Source organism: Metarhizium brunneum, chromosome 4, assembly GCF_013426205.1.
Source record: "Metarhizium brunneum chromosome 4, complete sequence".
In the NCBI taxonomy this organism is placed as follows: domain Eukaryota; kingdom Fungi; phylum Ascomycota; class Sordariomycetes; order Hypocreales; family Clavicipitaceae; genus Metarhizium; species Metarhizium brunneum.
The window spans coordinates 494,947-513,346 of record NC_089425.1 but is presented as its reverse complement, the minus strand read 5'-3'; the positions used below and the strand labels follow the sequence as shown (position 1 = coordinate 513,346).

Below are 18,400 nucleotides of genomic sequence, written 5' to 3'. Positions count from 1 at the left end.
ATAAATTACTTAATATTATTTAAATAATTTTATTAAAAAATAAAAACTTATTAAAAATAAAAAAACCTAAGTTTATTAAAAACTTAGGTATTTAATTAAGTATATTAGATTTTAACTTTAAATACTTCTAGGCTTTTAACTTATTTAAACTTTTTATATTATAAGTAATTATTTTTATAACTTTTTATTATAAGAATTTTTCTTAATAATAAATTCTTTATAAATAAGCTATTACTTACTTTAATTTCTTTTTAATTAAAGTATATTTCCTATTAAAATAATTTTTCTTATAAAAAAAATATAATTATAAGTATTTAAAAATATTTTACTTAGATTATAATTAATATAATTATATAAAGTATATTTATTATATTAATCTTTTTTTTTAATAATAATATACTCTTAATTATTTTTTTAATATAAGTTATAAAAAAATATAATAAAATTAAAAGTAAAAATAAAATCAAAAAAATATTTATAATTAATTTCTTAGTTAAAATAGAATTATTATTTTAAAATATAATTAAAAATATTATAAAAAAATAATAAAAAAAAATAATAAAAAAAAATAATAAAAAAAAAAAAAAAAAAGAAAAAAAAAGTACTTATTAAATAATATAAAATAGCCTTAAAAATAAAACTAATAAAAAAAGAATATTATATTATAAACTAAGAGTACTTAAAGTAAATAATTAGTATTATAAGCTATAAAAAATAAATAAGAATAAAGCCTAATAAAATTATAGGTTATATAATAAAATTAAATAAAATTAATTTAATTTAACTTAATAAATTAAAAGGAATTAATCTGATTTAATATAAAAAATTAAATAAGATTTATTTAATTTAAAAATATAATAAAAAAATAAATAAATACTTAAAAAAAAGGTATTTTTATAGCTAAATAATCTAAATTTTTATTAATTAATTTAAGTAATAATTTTATTATTAAGAGTTATATTTTTAATAGCTTTATTATAATATTACTTAAAAGCTATTTTATAGTATTTAACCTGATTTACTTCCTAAGAAATAAACCTACTATGCCTTAGAATCTAAGCTACTATTACATCTAAGTCAGCCTTTAGGCTAATAATTCTTAATATTATATCTCCTGAATTTAAGTTAGAGCCTCCGAGACTATTTTTAAGGACAGACTAAAGATAAGACGTATACCCATAAAAAGCGCTGGGCGGATCTTGAGGAGAAGGACTAGCTAGAACTCGAAGATTTATACCTCGAGTTGTTTGTTAATGCACATGGCAAGAAGGTCTGGATAGATAGCGCGATAGCCTTAATAAACGGGGATTTTGAGTGGGGGTGTATTACAGTCCACGGGTGATATATTGTGTGTTAGCACTAAGGTGGAATCCGAGGTTCAAGGCCCGAAAATAGCACAAGGGCGGGGCTCACTATTGCCCAAACAAGGAAGGGGGAAATTTATATGTATGTACTCGTGCGTACTAATTGTTTTCGCACAGATAATACAATATCTAGATCTTCAAGTCTTTTTATACGTTCCCCAAAATTCCTCAATATCCATGCTTATATTACGCAAGATACTACCTCCATGTATAGCATCAAATACCTCCTCTCCTACACCAGCGTATTCCATAATATTTCCACTCTTATTACCAGATCCTGCAAAGTGCAACGCAAAGTCGCCGCGTCGAGCTACCCAATACGCCATATCACTTGCGTCTGAGCGATTTACAAAGTCCTCAGCAGTATCCCCTCTGTAATTGTTGATCCAATGCTGTGGAATATATGCCACATTCTCTTTATATTTATCCTCTTTAAGGAGGATCTCCATCGCAGTCTGCTCGTGGTATGGAAGATCAACACCAGGCCTAAAAGTTCGGAATGCAAGTACGTCGCTTAGAAACTTGACGCTCCATTCGCATACGCGTATAATAAAGACGCCTGCCATAAGGCCGTTGTGGTCATTTGTTATAAGCAAGTTGATGTCTGGACCTTGCGTAGTATCTGTGGTTTCATTATTGCTTCGTATTTCTTCGGCAATAAAGGATGCAGGACTGCGACAGTAATCGAGTATAACAGTATCGCGATCGGCCCAAAATATCCATTCGAGGCGCTCCTGGGGTGACTTCACCAGCTCGTTTAGTATTAGTAACTGAATAAACGCTTGCTTATTCCACATGTAGTCAATAATTGCCGTAGATAAAACATGTAACTGTGTGCCGTGAATAATATTATGTAGTAGATGTGACCTAATGCTTTGTTGATAGAATGTCTCGGGATTATTAGCATCAGAAAAGTGAGCTGTTGCCGTCGCAATTCGAGTGTCCAATAGTGAGTCTTTGCATTGCTGCCGCATTAACATGGCCTTTTGAGACAGATTTGTCGAGGCTGTAATAGAATCCATAAAACTGCTATTACCATACATTTGTAAAAAATGGCCTGGTGAGGAATAGCTTTGTAGAGAATGCCGATGTGAAGAAACAGCTTTAAGCCATGGAGAATTGCGATATAGCTTGCGAGAAGAAAGACAAAAGGTTAAAAGTATTATCATGGCCGCGATGCACATGCCAAGTTTGGTCCATCTTCGGGCACTTATCATAACCATGAACCGGCTGCTCTGGCTGTACTTGGCCGACTGTAGAGAAGCCGCCATCATGGGCAGAACTGGACGGGCAGTAGGCTAGCGGCGCGGTGTGCTATTATTGAAAACCGAATTAAAGATGCATTCTAGGGGGAAAGTTAGTCCTTCTATTCTAGACGAATACATCTCTAGCTGTATCAATCGGCGTTTGTTTGTCCTTACCAGTAGCAAGTTCAATCACACCTAGTCAATAAATAAACAGCCATGGATAATGCTAGTAGTAAGGATACTAGAAATATGAGGATGTAAATAGTAACCTTGAAAATTTATCTCCAAAGTATCTAGGTCTATATAAAAAGAACAAGTTCCGCAGGCTACTTGACCTGGATTGCCTGGCTAATATGGGTTGTCAACTATGTATCTAGTCTCGGTCTTGCGAGTCATTCAGCGTCATACGATGCTATTCCAGGGGGGTACTTGGGGAGCGGATTTATAATTTTGCATGAAGAATTAAAGTAGCTGGAACGTGGCATGTCCTTGTTGTCGGGGCCAGTTGAATGACTCGGGCAAGACGGCCCCGGCTCGCTAACCGCTCCGTATCGCCCAGCACCCAGCTAGAGATATTATGCTTTGCTACACCACCACATGACGGTATATTCCGATTGGCGCCTGGCGAGCTCCTAAGCGAGTTATGGCCTCATAGTTGCGCCCTTGATCGCCAAAAAGTAGTTAATTTAATTATAGTTACTGCAGCAGGCCGCATCCATGTATTAGGACCAGTGATATTATCTCTTTGGCTGCAATTTGGCTCGTGGGGCCCCCACCCCCTTATAGGCTACATATGTACAAGTGACCGTTTGAGTATGTAATATTGGTCAGGCAGACAGATAATTAGTTTATGTAGTAATTTATACCTAACCGGATAGCACTTCCCTTATTTACTAATTTTATGGTAAATAAATATACTATTTATCCGTCAACGTCCGATTGGTCTGAACCCCCGGCAAAGTGTCTCCACAAGCCAAATTACAGTCAAAGAGATCCAACGCTAGGTGGCGAGCACTAGGGCCACCGACCCGGTGGGCAAGAGGGGCACTAAGGGCTTTTTGAAGCTGGCCCATAACATCGCGAGCCTCGAGGTTGATGTGAGGAACACACTACTGCCAGTTGCTATCACGGCTTCAAAATAGGGCTAACTACGCCGTTGCTTGATGCAACGTCGCGTCGCGGAATTGTATTATCAACGACTCCTGGTCTTAAGGAGGGCGAGCAGTAAGGCCACCGACCCGATGCTTCTAATTCCCACTAGCCCGGTGGGTAAAAGAGGGGCTTTCTCAAGCTGGCTACTTATTGGCAATTAAGTGGGGTTTTTCTTTTCTACTTAATTTATTATAAAATTATCTTACTTCGACCCCTGAAGGTTGCAATAGCCAACTCACTTGTATTGGGCATCTTGGCACTTTTGCCTATATTGTTATTGGTCTAATCTTATATATAATAGTTTATAAATAGCTGTAGGTAATATTAGTAAATAAGCGGTTATAATACTTATAGGAGATATATATATAAAAGTTAGAACTTATAATTAGTTATTTATAGTAAGGCTTTAATAGTAAAAAAAGTTAATAATTTAAAAAAAAAATTAAAATATAAGTAAAACTTTATAAATAGATTATATATATAAGTATTTTAGGTTTTTACTATAATTTACTATAAATTCAAGTATAAAGTTAATTTACTTTTATAATAATAATAACTAAAGCTATTATAAAATAACCTCGACAAGTAAACTATGAAATTATTAATAAAAAAAATAAAAAAAGGCTAGCTAGTTGCCGGGACCTACTAGTAGTATAATCAGGAGTTATACCTGGCTTAATTAATAGTAATATATAATATAAGAAAATACTATATATACGTATTATAATATATTAAACCTACTAGCTTAAAAGGTAATTTATAACTTTACGCGCCGGCGAAACTAATAAACTATAATATAATATTAATTATACTAACATATTTAATATATTATAATATAGTTATAACTTATTATACTAAATAATACCACCCTAAAATTTACTAAAAACTACAAAACTACACTAAAATAAGTACTCTGTGTGTGTGTTAAGTCGCTAACACACGACCTCTGTCAACTCGACTCCCTACATTATCCTCCAAAACCAATCCAAGCAACTCAATCTTTCCAAGATGAGATGTAGCAGCAACCAGATAGTTGTATGGCTGATGGAACGTTTCAGAAGCTAGCCCAAAAAGAAACGACCCAGCGCCCCGTCTTCACCACCGTCAAACCAGCCGTGCAGATCATCCATGGCAGCAAAGTGTCGCGCATACTCCAAGCCTCTCCTGCGTTCCTTCTCGGTCCGTTCCCACGTCCACTCGGGCGTCTGGACGTCACCGAGTTCGTCGGCACCGACGATATCCCCCGACGTAGGGCTTTCGCCATTGTCGGCCAAAGTCCACCCCCCTGGACGCTCCGGCAAAAGGCCGCTCGCCCCGAGCATAATAGCCGGGTGGATAGTCAGCCGGCCAAGCTTAAACACGTACGAGGTGACGGCGGTGGCGAAAATCTTCTTTTCCCAGTCCTGGGGTTTTCCGGGGCTGGATCTCGTCCGGCCGCAATTGTGTGCGTCCCAGGACCGCGGCAGCACGGCTCCCTTCTCGACAAAGTGGGTGGCTATATATAGCCACTTTCGGTCCCAGGACAAGATGCGGGACCACATCTCGTACTTTTGGAAGGGCTTGATCTCCCTCTTGAACGAACAGTGGACGCCGCCTATGCCGATATTGAAGGAGCCTCGGGCGGGCTTGGACGGATTGGACGGGTCCATGACCAGGCGCGTCTTGGCATTGCTCGCGGCCAGATGGCCGGCGCGGGCGACGAGATGCGAGACGAGATGCGAGCGACTGATGTCGAGGTCGGCGAGGTAGGTCGAGTTTGACTTGTGCAGACGGTAGTCAATCTCGCCTATGGATGCGTGCGACTCGCTGATGATGGGGTGGAAGAGCTTGTCGGGCGTGTGGGCATGGAATTCGCGAACGAACAAGTGCAAGATCATGGCATGCCATATCCGGACCTGCGTGGGGGGAGAAATGTCAGTTTTTTGCCCTTGCTTGGCAGATTTGTGTGCACATCTATATCCATACATTCCAGGCCAAAGGCAGGCTCTTCCAGTTCAGGGCCAAGAGCACAGTGGCCAGGATGCGGCTGTAGCTGCCTGGGCCTGTGTAGAAACTCGTGATGGCCTCAAGCGCATTGAATCTGTGTAGCGCGAATGCCAAGGCGGGAAGCAATCCCAGCAAGGCCATCCGGGCCCACGCTGCGGCTGGATTGTGCATGATGGAAGGCAATGGTGAGAAGATGTTGTTGTGAGAGCTCTCGGAGAGAAGATGGCCAAGATTTTATTTCCTCGGGGAGGGCGCCGACATGGAAATATTGTCAATGTCTCTTTGCTACGAGAGGAGTTCTCAGGTACCGGAATACACAAGGCAGGGAAAGAACGAATCAGGCCCGTGCGACATGGTACTGCCTCAACAGACAACCACCCGCATATTGGAGCCTGAAAGCATCAGCAAGTCACCCTCCATTCTACATGCAAGGACGGGGCATCAAACATGGTTAAATTGCGCGGATGCATGATTGCTTGACGTGTCGCAAGGCACCGAGCTCTAGGTGCAGAGTGCCACCAGCCTCGAGGCATGGCAATCGAATGGGAATTGGGAAATTGCCAGGTACCCAAGCACGGAGTACTCCGTACCTAGACATTAATTGAGGAGTCGGCGGGTGCACTTGCTGAACAGGCCAGACGCCTCAAGTGCTGCTAATTGGACCAGACCACAGGCCTGGGGGTCAAGATGCACAAGCTCAGTGGATGATTTCCGGCGGCCAGGCAGCTTCGTCATTTCTCACCAGCCCTGTGTGTTGTGCGTCAGCGTGCCTTTTTTTTTTGTCTCGGTTCTCAAATGTAACCATCACGTCCAACAAAAAAAAGAAGAAGAAAAAAACTCCTCCATCAGCAGCTCAGCCACCCCCAACTTCAAACGCCTCAGACAAATCTGCATCAGCTACTCCGTACTTTTGCTACCAACACATCTACCCACCTAGGTAGGTATTACCTAGCACTTGAGTCATCTTGCGGAGAAGTAAGAACTGACGTTGATTGTCTTCTGAGTCTTCTCTTGGTGCCATGAGGGCGAGTCCAGCACCCAATCCAAGCGACAAGTCCATCTCCATTCCCGGCACTCCTCCCATCCACCTTGAGAGTGATGGCATCTACAAGACATTGAGTCTTTCAAAAGTAATCAAATCTATTCAGCGATGACGAACTTTATATTGTGCGTGCAAAGGTCCCTGCCAAAATCCTCACACTACGACACTCTCCTACCATCAATGCAGCATCGCCACCTCACACGGCAGACACAGAGTGTTTGCGATGTGGAACGTGAGACACTGTCGAGTAGTCTTCACGGTATACTTGCTCCTCGTGAATGCCACCAAACGACACCGTAAACCCCCGGCTGGTAAAGTTGTTGGACAGCTGGAACTCCCCATCACTCGCCCCCGAAGGCTTCCTCGACTTCTCTGCCGAGTGCTCGCCCCTGAGCCTGTACCAATACTCCCGGATCTGCAAAGCACCCGGCCATGACGGTAGGTGCAATTTCCACAGGCGCCCGAATAGCGGCCAGCAAATGGGAAGACAGGCGCAGATGATGCCCGTGCCACAGTGCACCGATGTCCACAGCTGCGTCCTGGAAAAAGAAGGCTGGCGGCTTCCTGGGATATATCCGAAGCTAGTCTTGAGCAAGCCGGATACGATGACGCTTTTCACTCATGTTTAGCCTTGGTTGGGGGGTTATACAGAAGTCAAAGCACGTTTACTCACAATGCACCTAGGAGGAACACTGACCCCACAGCAACCTTTTGCTTCAGGCCGAGCTGCAGTCCGAGAACGACCTTGATGGGCAACAGCAAGATCAGAGTATCAATCAGGGCCTCGCAGACGCCGCTGGCGAACCAGTAGATGTTGAAGTTGAAGCAGTACCGCGGGTCGGACAGGCTGTTGATCCATACGTATTCCATGGGAACGCAGTTGGTCAAGTCGGCGACTGTGCATCCTACCCAGAAGCCTACCACGAGCACAGAGAGTATCATGACGATTCGGCGGAACCGCTCGTCCACTGAGAAGAGCCGATTATACATGAGCAGGATGGAGAGCTTTGTGGTCGACGTTATGGCAAAATATATGACCGTTGTAGCCCAGCTCAGCTTGGTGTACAAGACGTCCTCGGGGGCGTACTCGTGCGTATCAGTCACGACGGTGGCCGTTTCAGGGCCCGTAGGATTGCCGGTGATGGCTGGGAGAAGTGTTAATCTTCATGTTGCTCAGGAGTTGTGTTGATGGATGGTTTGGAGGACAAGGGGAGGGTTTTCCAAACCGCATATAGCCAGAATGTCCGTCGCAATCATGGCAACCAGCGACACCACGATGAGCCAGTCGTCCCATTGCAACTTGGCTTTCCTGGAATGGCGCGCGTAAAAGCGCGCCACGACGGCCACGATTGCTAGCACGGCCATGACGGCTCCCACGCTTAGATTTACAACCTCATCCATTGTAGGCGGATATCTTGGGGACTGTGTGTTGTGAAGCAACTCGTGGGCTTAACGAGGACATATCATCCATAAACTCATCAGAGGAATAGTCTACTGCAGCTAGTCAACTGCTGGCTCCGAGTCTCATCTATAGCTGGTCTTACAAGCGCCACTTCCCCCCATTACAGATGACACCAACCAGGGGAATCGCTGCGCCCCCAAAAACTACTCACTGAGACCTGGCGACAGAAAAGAACATCAATTATATGGTGTGCCTTCCAGAACCTCGTACAATCTAATCAAGGCTCAAGTCAAGGTACGGAGTACATCCCTGCCGCCGGGAGACGCATCCAAAAGTAGCTGCAAAACGCCACACCTTCAAATCGCGATCAGCAACATCTATAGCAATTTTCTCTCCCTTGTCAGAATTTAGTTCACCCTCAAATAGACACGACTAGAACAGCAAATCACTCAAAAGACCTGTTTCGTCTGGTGTTACCTCTACCACACTCTATGCGCAGCCTGCTCTCCTGCCCGCCAATCTGGGAGCTTTGTATACGGGCGCAAATTGCAATCCTCACCGAACCCACAACTCTGCAGGCTACCGCATATGGCTAGTTGCTGACCGCTCGCCAAGAAGCTTATCCAGGTCTGGGGAGCGTGGTTTCCAACGAATAAAAGGCAATAGGTTGAAGCGTCGATCCATCGCCCTGGTCTTGGTATACATGAATGCTACGCTGACTGCCTGCCAGCACCTGAGTCTCGCTGAAACAAACGTCGAAAGCACTCTTGCGGATGGGAGCCTATAAGTGTACATTCCTGTGCTGACAGCCCCCACTGTCCATGTTGTTTCTTTTCTGGATGTATCCGCCCGGAGTCGATGCTACGGGCGGGAGGTTCAGCTCCTGCTTTCGAGGCAGATTCAGAGAGTTGATGTAAGAGATCGGCGGAGGGGTGATTTCGAAAATAGATGGGTAGAGGTGGTTTGGCTCGAGAGGGTGAGAGTTGCATCGCGCGTGTGATGGTTCCTTCAGGATGCTATTGCAGGGAAGACTTACATATGTATCGATAGGCCTCGTTGACATGCCACTTCCATGTCTGCAGGGTCTTAGGCTGACTGAAGACGACGTCGAACAAATTGGTGCCCGGTGGTGGCTTCTCGGTTCACCAGTTGAGATACTCTTGGAGTAAATTGGGACAGAATGCAATTCACACATTCATGTCGCCAATCTATGGCATATTCCTCGAGCCCATATTCCTCGTCTGGAACACGTCTCATGTCAAACTGACATAATGCTATAGGGTAGGGATCGGGATCAGGTTCGCTTCTCACTTGAGAAGGAAGCACTCATCCAAACGAGAATTTGAAGGATCATGCACGGAATAGAAAACGCTCCATATTACAGTGAAATATCAATATTGAGTCGTCATCTAAATACGTACAAAGCGTTCCCCATCATCTGAATATCTAGAGCCCTACCGACCACATACACAAGCCTCATCTCCTCAGCCCGACAAGACCAAGTCACTCCCCTCCACGACCAACCTCACGAAACGTCAAATAAGGCCCGTCATGCACAGCAGAAAACATGTCACGAATATGAAACTCGTCCCCATTCCGACCCTGCTGCACTTCACATCCCAGCGACTCCTCGAAATCAAAGTGCCACAACGTCTTGGCCACAACAAGACTGGTCCCCAAGTAAGCGACACCCTTACCCAGGCACCCGCGCGCGCCCAGCGAAAACGGCGCAAACGCCTCCCTATCCGCCTGCCCAGACGCCGCGTCCAGCCAGCGCTCAGGCCTAAAAACAAACGGCTCCGGAAAGTACTCTTCGTTATGAAGCAAAGAGTACGTGTTGACACCGACATGCACCCCCCGCGGAATCACATGGCCGTCCACAACGAGCTTCCTCGCCTCGGCCTCGGGCCCAGACACCTCTTCCCGCCAGAGCGTGCCCGGAATCGCCGGCGACATGCGGAGCGTCTCGTCCAGGCACGCGCGTAAGTAGACGCAGCTCGCGAGCGCCGCGCCGCTCCGGATATCCCCGTCTTCAGCGAACGCGGAGCGAATCTCGCGCCGGAGTCGCCCGTAGCACCGCGGGTTGCGGGCCAGGTAGAAGAATAAAGCGCTGAGCGTAGTCGACGTCGTGTCGCTGCCTGTATGCGCGTCAGAACAGAACATCTCTCGAATAAATGGCAAAACACTGACCGGCGAGCATGTGCCAAACCGCTTCGGTCTGCACGTCACACACCCACTCCTTGTCGTCGTGGGGAATGGCCGATTTGGCAGACATGTAAAGAAGTTCCTGCTTGACGTGCGGGCCCTGCGCGAGACGGGCGAGGATGATCTTCTGCAGCGTCCGGAGGTAGCGCTTCCTGCTGATGACGGACCAGAGCGACTGTAGGGCCCATAGGCGCAGGGCCACCAGGGACGGGAGCTGCATGCCGATGTTGAAGAAGAAGTTGGCCCGGGAGTATGACAGGACCCGGTGCGTCGGTTCGGTTTGCAGGTTGAGGGGGTATTTGAACAGGAGGTGGCCCATGACATCGACGAACAGATACTTGGTCTGGCTGGTCATGTTGACTGGGCGGCCGTCTGGGCCGCAGTGCCTTTGTAGTTGTTGTATGAAGATGTCGATCTGCTGAATGAGGACGGGCTCGAATGCCTGAAGGGATTTCGGGGCCAGAGCCCTCCCGACGAGTTTGCGCTTTTTCTGGTGCAGGGATTGGTCGATGGCGTTGAAGAGGCCGTAGACGCCGGGTGCTCGCTGGGATATCAGGTACGCCCTGGATTTGGTGACGTTGTTGTTTTGGTAGATATCTGAGACGTTGGTATTCAGAAATTACATGTCCCGGGTTCAATGTGTTGGCGTGATCTTACCTCGCAAAGCCTTGACCGAGCTAAAGACCAATTTGTTAGGTCCATGCCTCACTACCGGGCCTAGAGTTCATAGCCATTAGTACAAAGTGCTGCTTTGTCTTTCGGGCATGAAAAGGGCCTACCATATCTGGCGTGGTCGTCTAGCGTTCTCTCGTGAAGAACCGCATGGAAGGCATAGAAGGCGCCGTATAAATCGGAGAGCTTGGCTGTGAATGGGCCAGGATATTTACTCAACGGATGGAGTAGAAGCCGGTAGAGAGCGAGGGACACAACCTTGTTTCAATGTCAAAAGATTTACGCCATGGTAAGAGATGTCATGATGTATACATACATATACGACACCGAGGCCAGTGGCGTACACGGCGATTCTTAGGAGTGTTGCTTCCGGATACATGGTAACTCGTTCTTATCAAGTAAAAGACTCAGGGAATAGCTGAACACGGGGAGATGGTATAGAGTCATGGCAAAATAAACCACGTAAAAGGGCAGACATGTTTTCCGTGGAAACAGACTTCTTATCTCTTCCAAATACGTGTATACTGGCCAAACCACAGCGAATACACATCTCCACCATAGAATCGCATTGGAAGCCCCTAGGCTCAGGATTGCCGGATGGTGCCTGGAACAGCCACAAATAGCAACATCAACGAGACGCGCAAGAAACACTTGTTTGCAGAGGAATCAGCAGCCTGGTTCAACAGCCTGCTCATCCTCCCACGTGCAGTGAGAACAATAACCTGATGATGGCCTCGGACGCCCAGGTCTTGTTGGCAGGCGGATCTAGCCCCCACTGAATAACCTCCTCCCCCTTGCATCACCAGCATGGGGCCCCGTGGTTTCACAGCGGAGATCTGACATGGACTGCGACCGCAGTCGTAGTACAGAGTATTCCGTGCGCGTGGCGGGCCCTACTGTACGACGGCGCCTACCACGCGACGATCGTCCTATGATCAAAACCCATTTCGACAGTCCGGTATCAGAGACTTGGGGGCCAGGCAGAGCGTCCCAACCTACCAGAGCCTTAAACCCCTGAAGCGCCACCATCTGCACATCCTACCCAAAATATTTTGCCTGCCGTCTGACCAATCTGACAAGTCTGACAGTGCAAAAGTATCGCGAAAAACGACATCAATATGAACTGAGGTATTTGTTTTGCTGCCAATGCTGACCATCTGAGCATGCTCGTATCGTGCGGGTACGGGGTAGTAGGCGTGGAGATGCTGATGCTTACATGCATATAACATCCCAGTACCTTGGGCAGCAGCGACTGGCCTCGTGTTGTAGTACAAAAGTGCCAGTCTTAAGGCAACCTGTAAGATTTGTTCCACAGCATGAGCATGGTGGCTGACCACCTGCCTAGGCATTCTAGTAGTGTCAAGGATTCTTTGCAACATACAAGGCTGCAGTGTTTAGTTGCCTTGAACAGACTGCCTCGTCAAAACCGTGTTGAAGCGGTGATGAATATCTCAGGGAAACTTTGTAGGGCTTTGTATGGTAGGATCCACGTCTCGTTCAAGTGCATTTGACGACACGCAGAAAGGCACAGGGAAATTGGCTCGGGTGATGATAGCAAACGTCGTTATATCGGTAATACGGGTGATTATTATGGGACTAGAGCGTCATTCAATCTTTGACGGAACGAGTAACACAAACAAAGGGGAAATCGGCCAAATGGTTGAGCCAGTCCTAAGCTGGACCCTTGTCTTCCTTCATGCCCGTGCTGCCAAATTGTCGGCCCCATTTGCGCACCTTGTTGTCCATATCCCCGCGGACGACTGTCATGATGATAAAAACCAGTCCTGTGAGAATCCAGTCTCCGATTCCCCTAACAAATCCACCTCTGATACTACCTCCCAGCATGCTTCGTTTGACCAACCCCGTCTGAAAGTCGGTTGTGATGAGCTCCTGTCCACTCTCTAATCCCTTGATACTCCTCGATGCAATAACTTCGGGCGTTTGTGGCTCGTCTCCTTCTTCGAGCATTTTGGTCAAATCGGATTTGATGCGATTTTCAGCTTCGAAACCTTCTGTAAGGATACCCGCAGGGAAGATTGTGTGTAGGCGGACCCTCGGCTCGTTTGGAAAGGCGGCACTGTACAAGTTCATCTCTTGGGAAAGGGAGTCTGCAAGAGACCGTAGCGCGGCCTTGGTGGGACTATAAGGGGAATAGCCAGCAATGCCATAGAAAGCCAGGAAGGATGCGGTGAAGATGATGTGGCGTTGGAGGGTAGAGTTTGGTCGAGACTCGGATTTATCGGAAGAGCCAGGCAGGTTCGAGGTCAAGCTCTTGCGCGATGACTTCAGCCAGCATTGCAGGATGGCGTGTGACATGTATAGGCTGGTAAAGTAGTTGTTTTGCATCTGCGTGGAGAACTCGGTCACTGGAGTGTCGACGAACAGGGTCGGGTGCGAAGTACCGGCGCAGCACCACACCTGCAATTCTAAGAATTAGCATTTGCCAGATCGAGAGGAAAACCTATCCGTCCAGGCACAAAGTGCATCAAGTCAAGCAAAATGCTCTGACTGGGGAGGGGGGAAGGTGCAGAACTTGCTCACAATGTCGGGTGGATTGCCAGAGTTCCACGACACCACCTCGTCCACAACGCGGACAGCTTCAGAGGGGATGGTGAGGTCGGCACTGATTTGATGGAAAAGCTGAGTTTCGGGGTTTGAAGCTTCTTTCTGTTGTGCTGTTGAGTCAGCCTCACATCCCATCAACCATAAACGCGCAGGGGACAAGAGGAAGGTTTACCTTGACAGTATCGAGGCCTTGAAGAAGCCTGGCTTGGTCGCGCGCAACAATAACAACGTTGGCACCCTTTGCAGCGAGCTGGCGTGCGACGGCCAGTCCCAAACCACTCGAACCGCCAGTGATTATGGCGGTCTAATGAAATCAGCGAACCGTGATTGATGCCAGGACAGCAGCCGATTCCTCACCCTCCCCTGGACCTGAAAGGCATTTGTTGAGGGCATAGTTGCGGTGTACTCCTCAAGTGGTAGAGTCGATGGTGGTGGATTCAGTAGCTTGCAGCCTGCCGGGATCAGGAGCTTATGCTTGGTGAACAGTAACAACGTTAGGTCTTGACAGAAGCTGATGGGAATCGATGGACTGTTGCTCAGTGCATGCGGTTCGCAGTTGGAGAAAATTGATCCGAGGCAAAAACAAAAGGCGCCCGTTGACCAAGTGGTAAATGCATGGTAAGGAGATTTGGGAGTTGGGCGGGAAGGGAAGAGAGGAAAGAAATGAAACGACGCGGGGGGGTTCCGGAGCTGCAGAATTACTGCAGAGCCCCAAAAGCTGTCGAACTTGTGTTGCGACGTGTTGGTTGTGTTGTCTGGCTGCACCGTGTTCAATCAATATGACTTGGTGCAGCCCCATGTCGCCCAGTCTGTACTGAAATACATCTGGACCGGGGTGAGATGGCAGGTGCCTGGCAGGGGCCAAGATCCGCATTAACCTTAACCCCATATGGACTAGTCCCATATGGACTAGTCTGACAGGGACAGGTCGCCGGCCCGTGCCAGTTGGGTGCCAGTTCGTCCGCCCCACCATTGACATACCGTCTCATTCCAGCACCGTGCCGTGCCCTCTTCTTCTGCCAAAAAAAAAAAAAAACTGCCACATTGATGAATCAACTCTCAACTCCCCGTTTCAAGCATCCAAACATGTTGGCCCACCAACTTGGATGTGATACATACGCAAGTACCTACCTCCATAGCCCCCTTTCGCAAACATGGAGGGTGATGCCTTGCTTTATGATAGGTCCTCCTCATCATCGCTGGCCGCACTCGAGCTTCGTGCTTTTGTATTTCTCTTCGGCATAAACCTCGGCAATTAATAATAGCTACATGCTACCCACTTTCAGCACAAAACGGTCACGTAAGCTCTCGCGCAGTGTACAGTATGTCGCATCTCCACAAACGTATTCCGGTATGAAGAACGCGACTCGACAATTATCGTCAGTTGAGCCAAGACGTCACACCAGTCACGTAGCGCTTTGCGTGCAGAGCAAATATGATTACATCATGCTAGAAAACCGCATAGTTTTCAAGGTACCAGACCTCCATCACGAAAACCAGAAATTCGGCCCTGGAGTCTCCAATTTGGTCATGAAGCGAATTTACACTCAAAACCCCGATACAGGAAAAGCGAAATCATGACGCAGTCAGTTTCCAGGTTTTTCCAAGGCATGCAGTGCCGCCCCCCACAGGCCGTGTTCAATCTAACATCTCGCTTGACAAAAAAATGAGTCGAGCGTGCGGCGATGGGGCGTTGACAAAAGAAGTCCTACACTACCAGCGGCTTCTTTGTCCACATGAGCAGGGAAGCGGGGACTTGCAGCGCTGCCGAGACACAAAGAGCAAGAGTCTGACGACTGTAACCCTCTGCCAGAGTGTATCGGATCTGCTCCTGAACCACTGTCGGCAGAGTGGCAAGAACAGCGACTAGCGAATCAGCACCAGCGGCGCCCAATTCCTGGAGCCGTGGTCTCGCGAAGCTGTTGAAGACGGAGGTTGAGATGGCCAGAACCATTGAGCTACCGATAAATCTGAATTGCGATGCAGCCCCAAGGCCAATTGCTAAGGGGAAACGATTAGCATCATATCCCTGTCCCTCATCCCGAGATACAGAGGACCAAGGGCAAAGCTCACCGTGATCGCGTTTCTCAATCACAAACGGAACCATCAAGAAGAGCAAGGAGAAGTTTATACCACAGCCCCATCCGGCAATGAGCTCATAGCCATAGATTCGTGCTGGTATTTCTAGCATCGCAGGCAGTGTTCCCAGCAGACCAAACCCAAGTACCTGGAGGCAAGAACCTGACAAGATGAGATACAAAGGCGGCACCTTGTACTTTCCCACCAGGCTGGATGCAAAGATCGAGCTAACCGGAATGGCTGCGGTGAACGGAATCAATCGGACACCTGCATCGAGTCCAGACGTGCCATACACCAGCTGAAATCTCTGCGGGATGATGAACATTCCAATGACTGTAGGTCCTCCCAACAGCAAAAAATTGCTTCGATATATCTGTCAGAGTTGTGCTGGCGAAAAAGATGATGAGTTGAAGGAGGCTTACAGAAATATACCCACCATCCGGCGGTTCGTCAGCAACCTCCAAGGCAACACTGGCTCTCGCGTGCTGTTGGAAAGCGAAAGATATCTCTCCCACCAAATAAGCACAATCCAAAGAAGTCCGGATACAATTAACAAGGCGATGACGTATGCGGATTTCCATGGAAAGAGCTTGTCGGCCTCCTCAAAGGCGGCTGTTAGCCCTAGTACGGCCAAGAGAACGAGGACAGTTCCAGGAATATCTATACGTCCAAGTGTCTTCTTGGCGCTGTGACGCAGCGTTTTTTCGGCTGTTTGGCGTCTAACTTGACCGTGGTGTGGGAACCCACTAGGTATAGCCAAGACAGATATAACAAGTGCCGGAACGGCTATCGGAACGCTGTCATGGCATGTGTTAGCCCGGCCCTTAACATCAAACATGGGGTGTCTTCGGCAAAGTTTTGACAAACTTGATGATAAAGATCCATCTCCACGTCGTATTAGCGGCTATGGCCCCGCCAATAATGGGCCCTACCAAAAGAGCTACAGCATTGGTTATAGAAATGTTGGCTACAACTTGCGCATACTTCTCTGGCGGAACGAGGTCAAAGACCATGATTGTGCACAGAGAAAAACAGCCTCCGCCGCCGATGCCCTGGAAGGCTCGGAACACAATGCTGCCACATGTCAGTCCAGTGGAATCTCGACCCCTATACCATTCTGTAGCAGGTCGAGTCCTTACAGCTGCGTCAGTGTCTGCGCGGCACTACAGGCGGCGGAAAAGATGATGAATGTGGCGGTGGACAGCAAGAAGATGGGCTTTCGGCCGAAAATGTCGCTGAACTTGGCAAAGATTATGATGACGGCTGTCTCCTCGGGCGTGTGAGTAATCGACATGGCGGACTGGAAACTGATTCAACGTACCGACATAGCCTAGCAGGTAGCTGGAAACCACCCAGCTTACGTCGTCAAAGCCCCCGAGGTCGCTGGTGATTGCGATCAATGCAGTAATCAGGACGGGAATCTCCATGTTGGTGATGAACATCATAATAGCGATGCTATTTACACAAAACATGTCAGCTGTGCTGTCGCTTTCCTACCGGCTCAACACTACTCACGCTGCACAGATGAACCTAAACCGAGGGCCTTGGATATACTCCACGGAGACTTCACCGCTGCGCAGCGAATCGGGATGGGAGGTGACTGGGCCATGCTCTGAATCCAGGTTCAATTTGGAACCTGTAGACATTTCAGAGGAGTAGCCGTTGAAGCCGACATCTGCTTCTCGTGCCATGATGGCCAGAAAGTCAAGTTGGAAAGCTCTTGCAAGCAAAGAATATTTCGAGGAGGAAATTACAAACGACGTTGGCTTCCAATTAGTCACGAAGCAAAAGTTGTGAGCTCCCTTGGTAAACCAAGGATTATATCACTTCACTGAAAGCGTTGATGAGCCTCCTTCATGCAGGATCGGCAGCGAGGGGGGGTACGAATTATGGATGGGACGGTCAGCGCTTACGGGTAGGGTTGCATCCAGTGCAACGGATTACCACCGGCATGAGATGCTTGGAACACACAAGGCAGACGAGCTTGGCGGCTGATTTACCCCTGCTCGAATGGAGTGTCTCTCTGAATATGCAAGTGACTTCCAAAGCGGCCCCCAAAATGTACGTTTGTACTTGCGGCAGTGACCACAGCAGTCTAACGCACATGTGCCTGTCATCGGCCTGAGACACCGCCTCCCCCAAATATTCCTTGGGTAAGGCGTCGCGGCCTGCGATGCATACCGGTCTTGTCATACTTATCGTTGCATGAATAGTAGTGTGTATATTCATAGCCTCATGCTGATACCGAGTACAGTGTGTATGAGGTGCACGAGCGGCACCTGTGATCTCGACTTCAATACGCATGGATTCTCGTAGTAAGCCCCAAATACGGTATAAGAGGCTATACTTGGTAAGGATGACTCAACTGGACTGAGTAAGCCTCGCAGCGATGTTACCTGTAAAAAGGCATTCCCTGCATGCTTGCACACGTGCTTAGGGAGAGGACAATGCTCGTTTCGCTGCCTAGAGGAATCAAGAAAGGTCAACGAATATGGGTCCCGTCAAAATTATCCGCAGTGCTGCTCATGGAACTGCAGTGTTACCACTCATGGATGGAATGTGACAGAAAGAAAGCAGGCACAGGTGCCAGTGAACAAAGGCGAGGCTCCAATATACACGTACATGTACCACGTGCCACCGCCGGCTTGCATGGGCCTCGAATTGAACAGAGTATGTAGATTCGGGG

The 18,400-nt window shown here is 47.5% G+C and overlaps 6 protein-coding genes across 6 annotated transcripts; all 6 read right to left on the bottom strand.

Annotated features, from left to right (window-relative positions):
• Positions 1-1,501: 1,501 nt before the first annotated feature.
• Positions 1,502-2,407, bottom strand: G6M90_00g068290 (uncharacterized protein; the record flags this gene model as incomplete). Its single annotated transcript, XM_014685099.2, has 1 exon — positions 1,502-2,407. One exon carries the CDS (start codon positions 2,405-2,407, stop codon positions 1,502-1,504), a length of 906 nt encoding a protein of 301 aa, XP_014540585.2.
• A 2,417-nt stretch (positions 2,408-4,824) lies between these two features.
• Positions 4,825-5,920, bottom strand: G6M90_00g068280 (uncharacterized protein; the record flags this gene model as incomplete). Its single annotated transcript, XM_014685098.1, has 2 exons — positions 4,825-5,658; positions 5,729-5,920. The coding sequence occupies 2 exons, from the start codon at positions 5,918-5,920 to the stop codon at positions 4,825-4,827; spliced, it is 1,026 nt and encodes a 341-aa protein (XP_014540584.1).
• A 1,067-nt stretch (positions 5,921-6,987) lies between these two features.
• Positions 6,988-8,192, bottom strand: SAT4_5 (Satratoxin biosynthesis SC1 cluster protein 4; the record flags this gene model as incomplete). Its single annotated transcript, XM_014685097.1, has 3 exons — positions 6,988-7,402; positions 7,465-7,936; positions 8,018-8,192. The coding sequence occupies 3 exons, from the start codon at positions 8,190-8,192 to the stop codon at positions 6,988-6,990; spliced, it is 1,062 nt and encodes a 353-aa protein (XP_014540583.1).
• A 1,504-nt stretch (positions 8,193-9,696) lies between these two features.
• Positions 9,697-11,449, bottom strand: apf7_2 (Cytochrome P450 monooxygenase apf7; the record flags this gene model as incomplete). The annotated part of the gene is made up of 5 exons (XM_014685096.1): positions 9,697-10,331; positions 10,384-10,995; positions 11,056-11,115; positions 11,178-11,328; positions 11,387-11,449. 5 exons carry the CDS (start codon positions 11,447-11,449, stop codon positions 9,697-9,699), a joined length of 1,521 nt encoding a protein of 506 aa, XP_014540582.1.
• Positions 11,450-12,741: 1,292 nt separating this feature from the next.
• tsc10_1 (3-ketodihydrosphingosine reductase tsc10) lies at positions 12,742-14,028 on the bottom strand (the record flags this gene model as incomplete). The annotated part of the gene is made up of 4 exons (XM_014685095.1): positions 12,742-13,488; positions 13,612-13,737; positions 13,808-13,939; positions 13,993-14,028. The coding sequence occupies 4 exons, from the start codon at positions 14,026-14,028 to the stop codon at positions 12,742-12,744; spliced, it is 1,041 nt and encodes a 346-aa protein (XP_014540581.1).
• A 1,315-nt stretch (positions 14,029-15,343) lies between these two features.
• On the bottom strand, positions 15,344-17,405 carry bmr3 (Multidrug resistance protein 3; the record flags this gene model as incomplete). The annotated part of the gene is made up of 7 exons (XM_066130864.1): positions 15,344-15,636; positions 15,709-16,076; positions 16,137-16,511; positions 16,582-16,788; positions 16,854-16,977; positions 17,036-17,169; positions 17,230-17,405. The coding sequence occupies 7 exons, from the start codon at positions 17,403-17,405 to the stop codon at positions 15,344-15,346; spliced, it is 1,677 nt and encodes a 558-aa protein (XP_065987239.1).
• Positions 17,406-18,400: the final 995 nt, after the last annotated feature.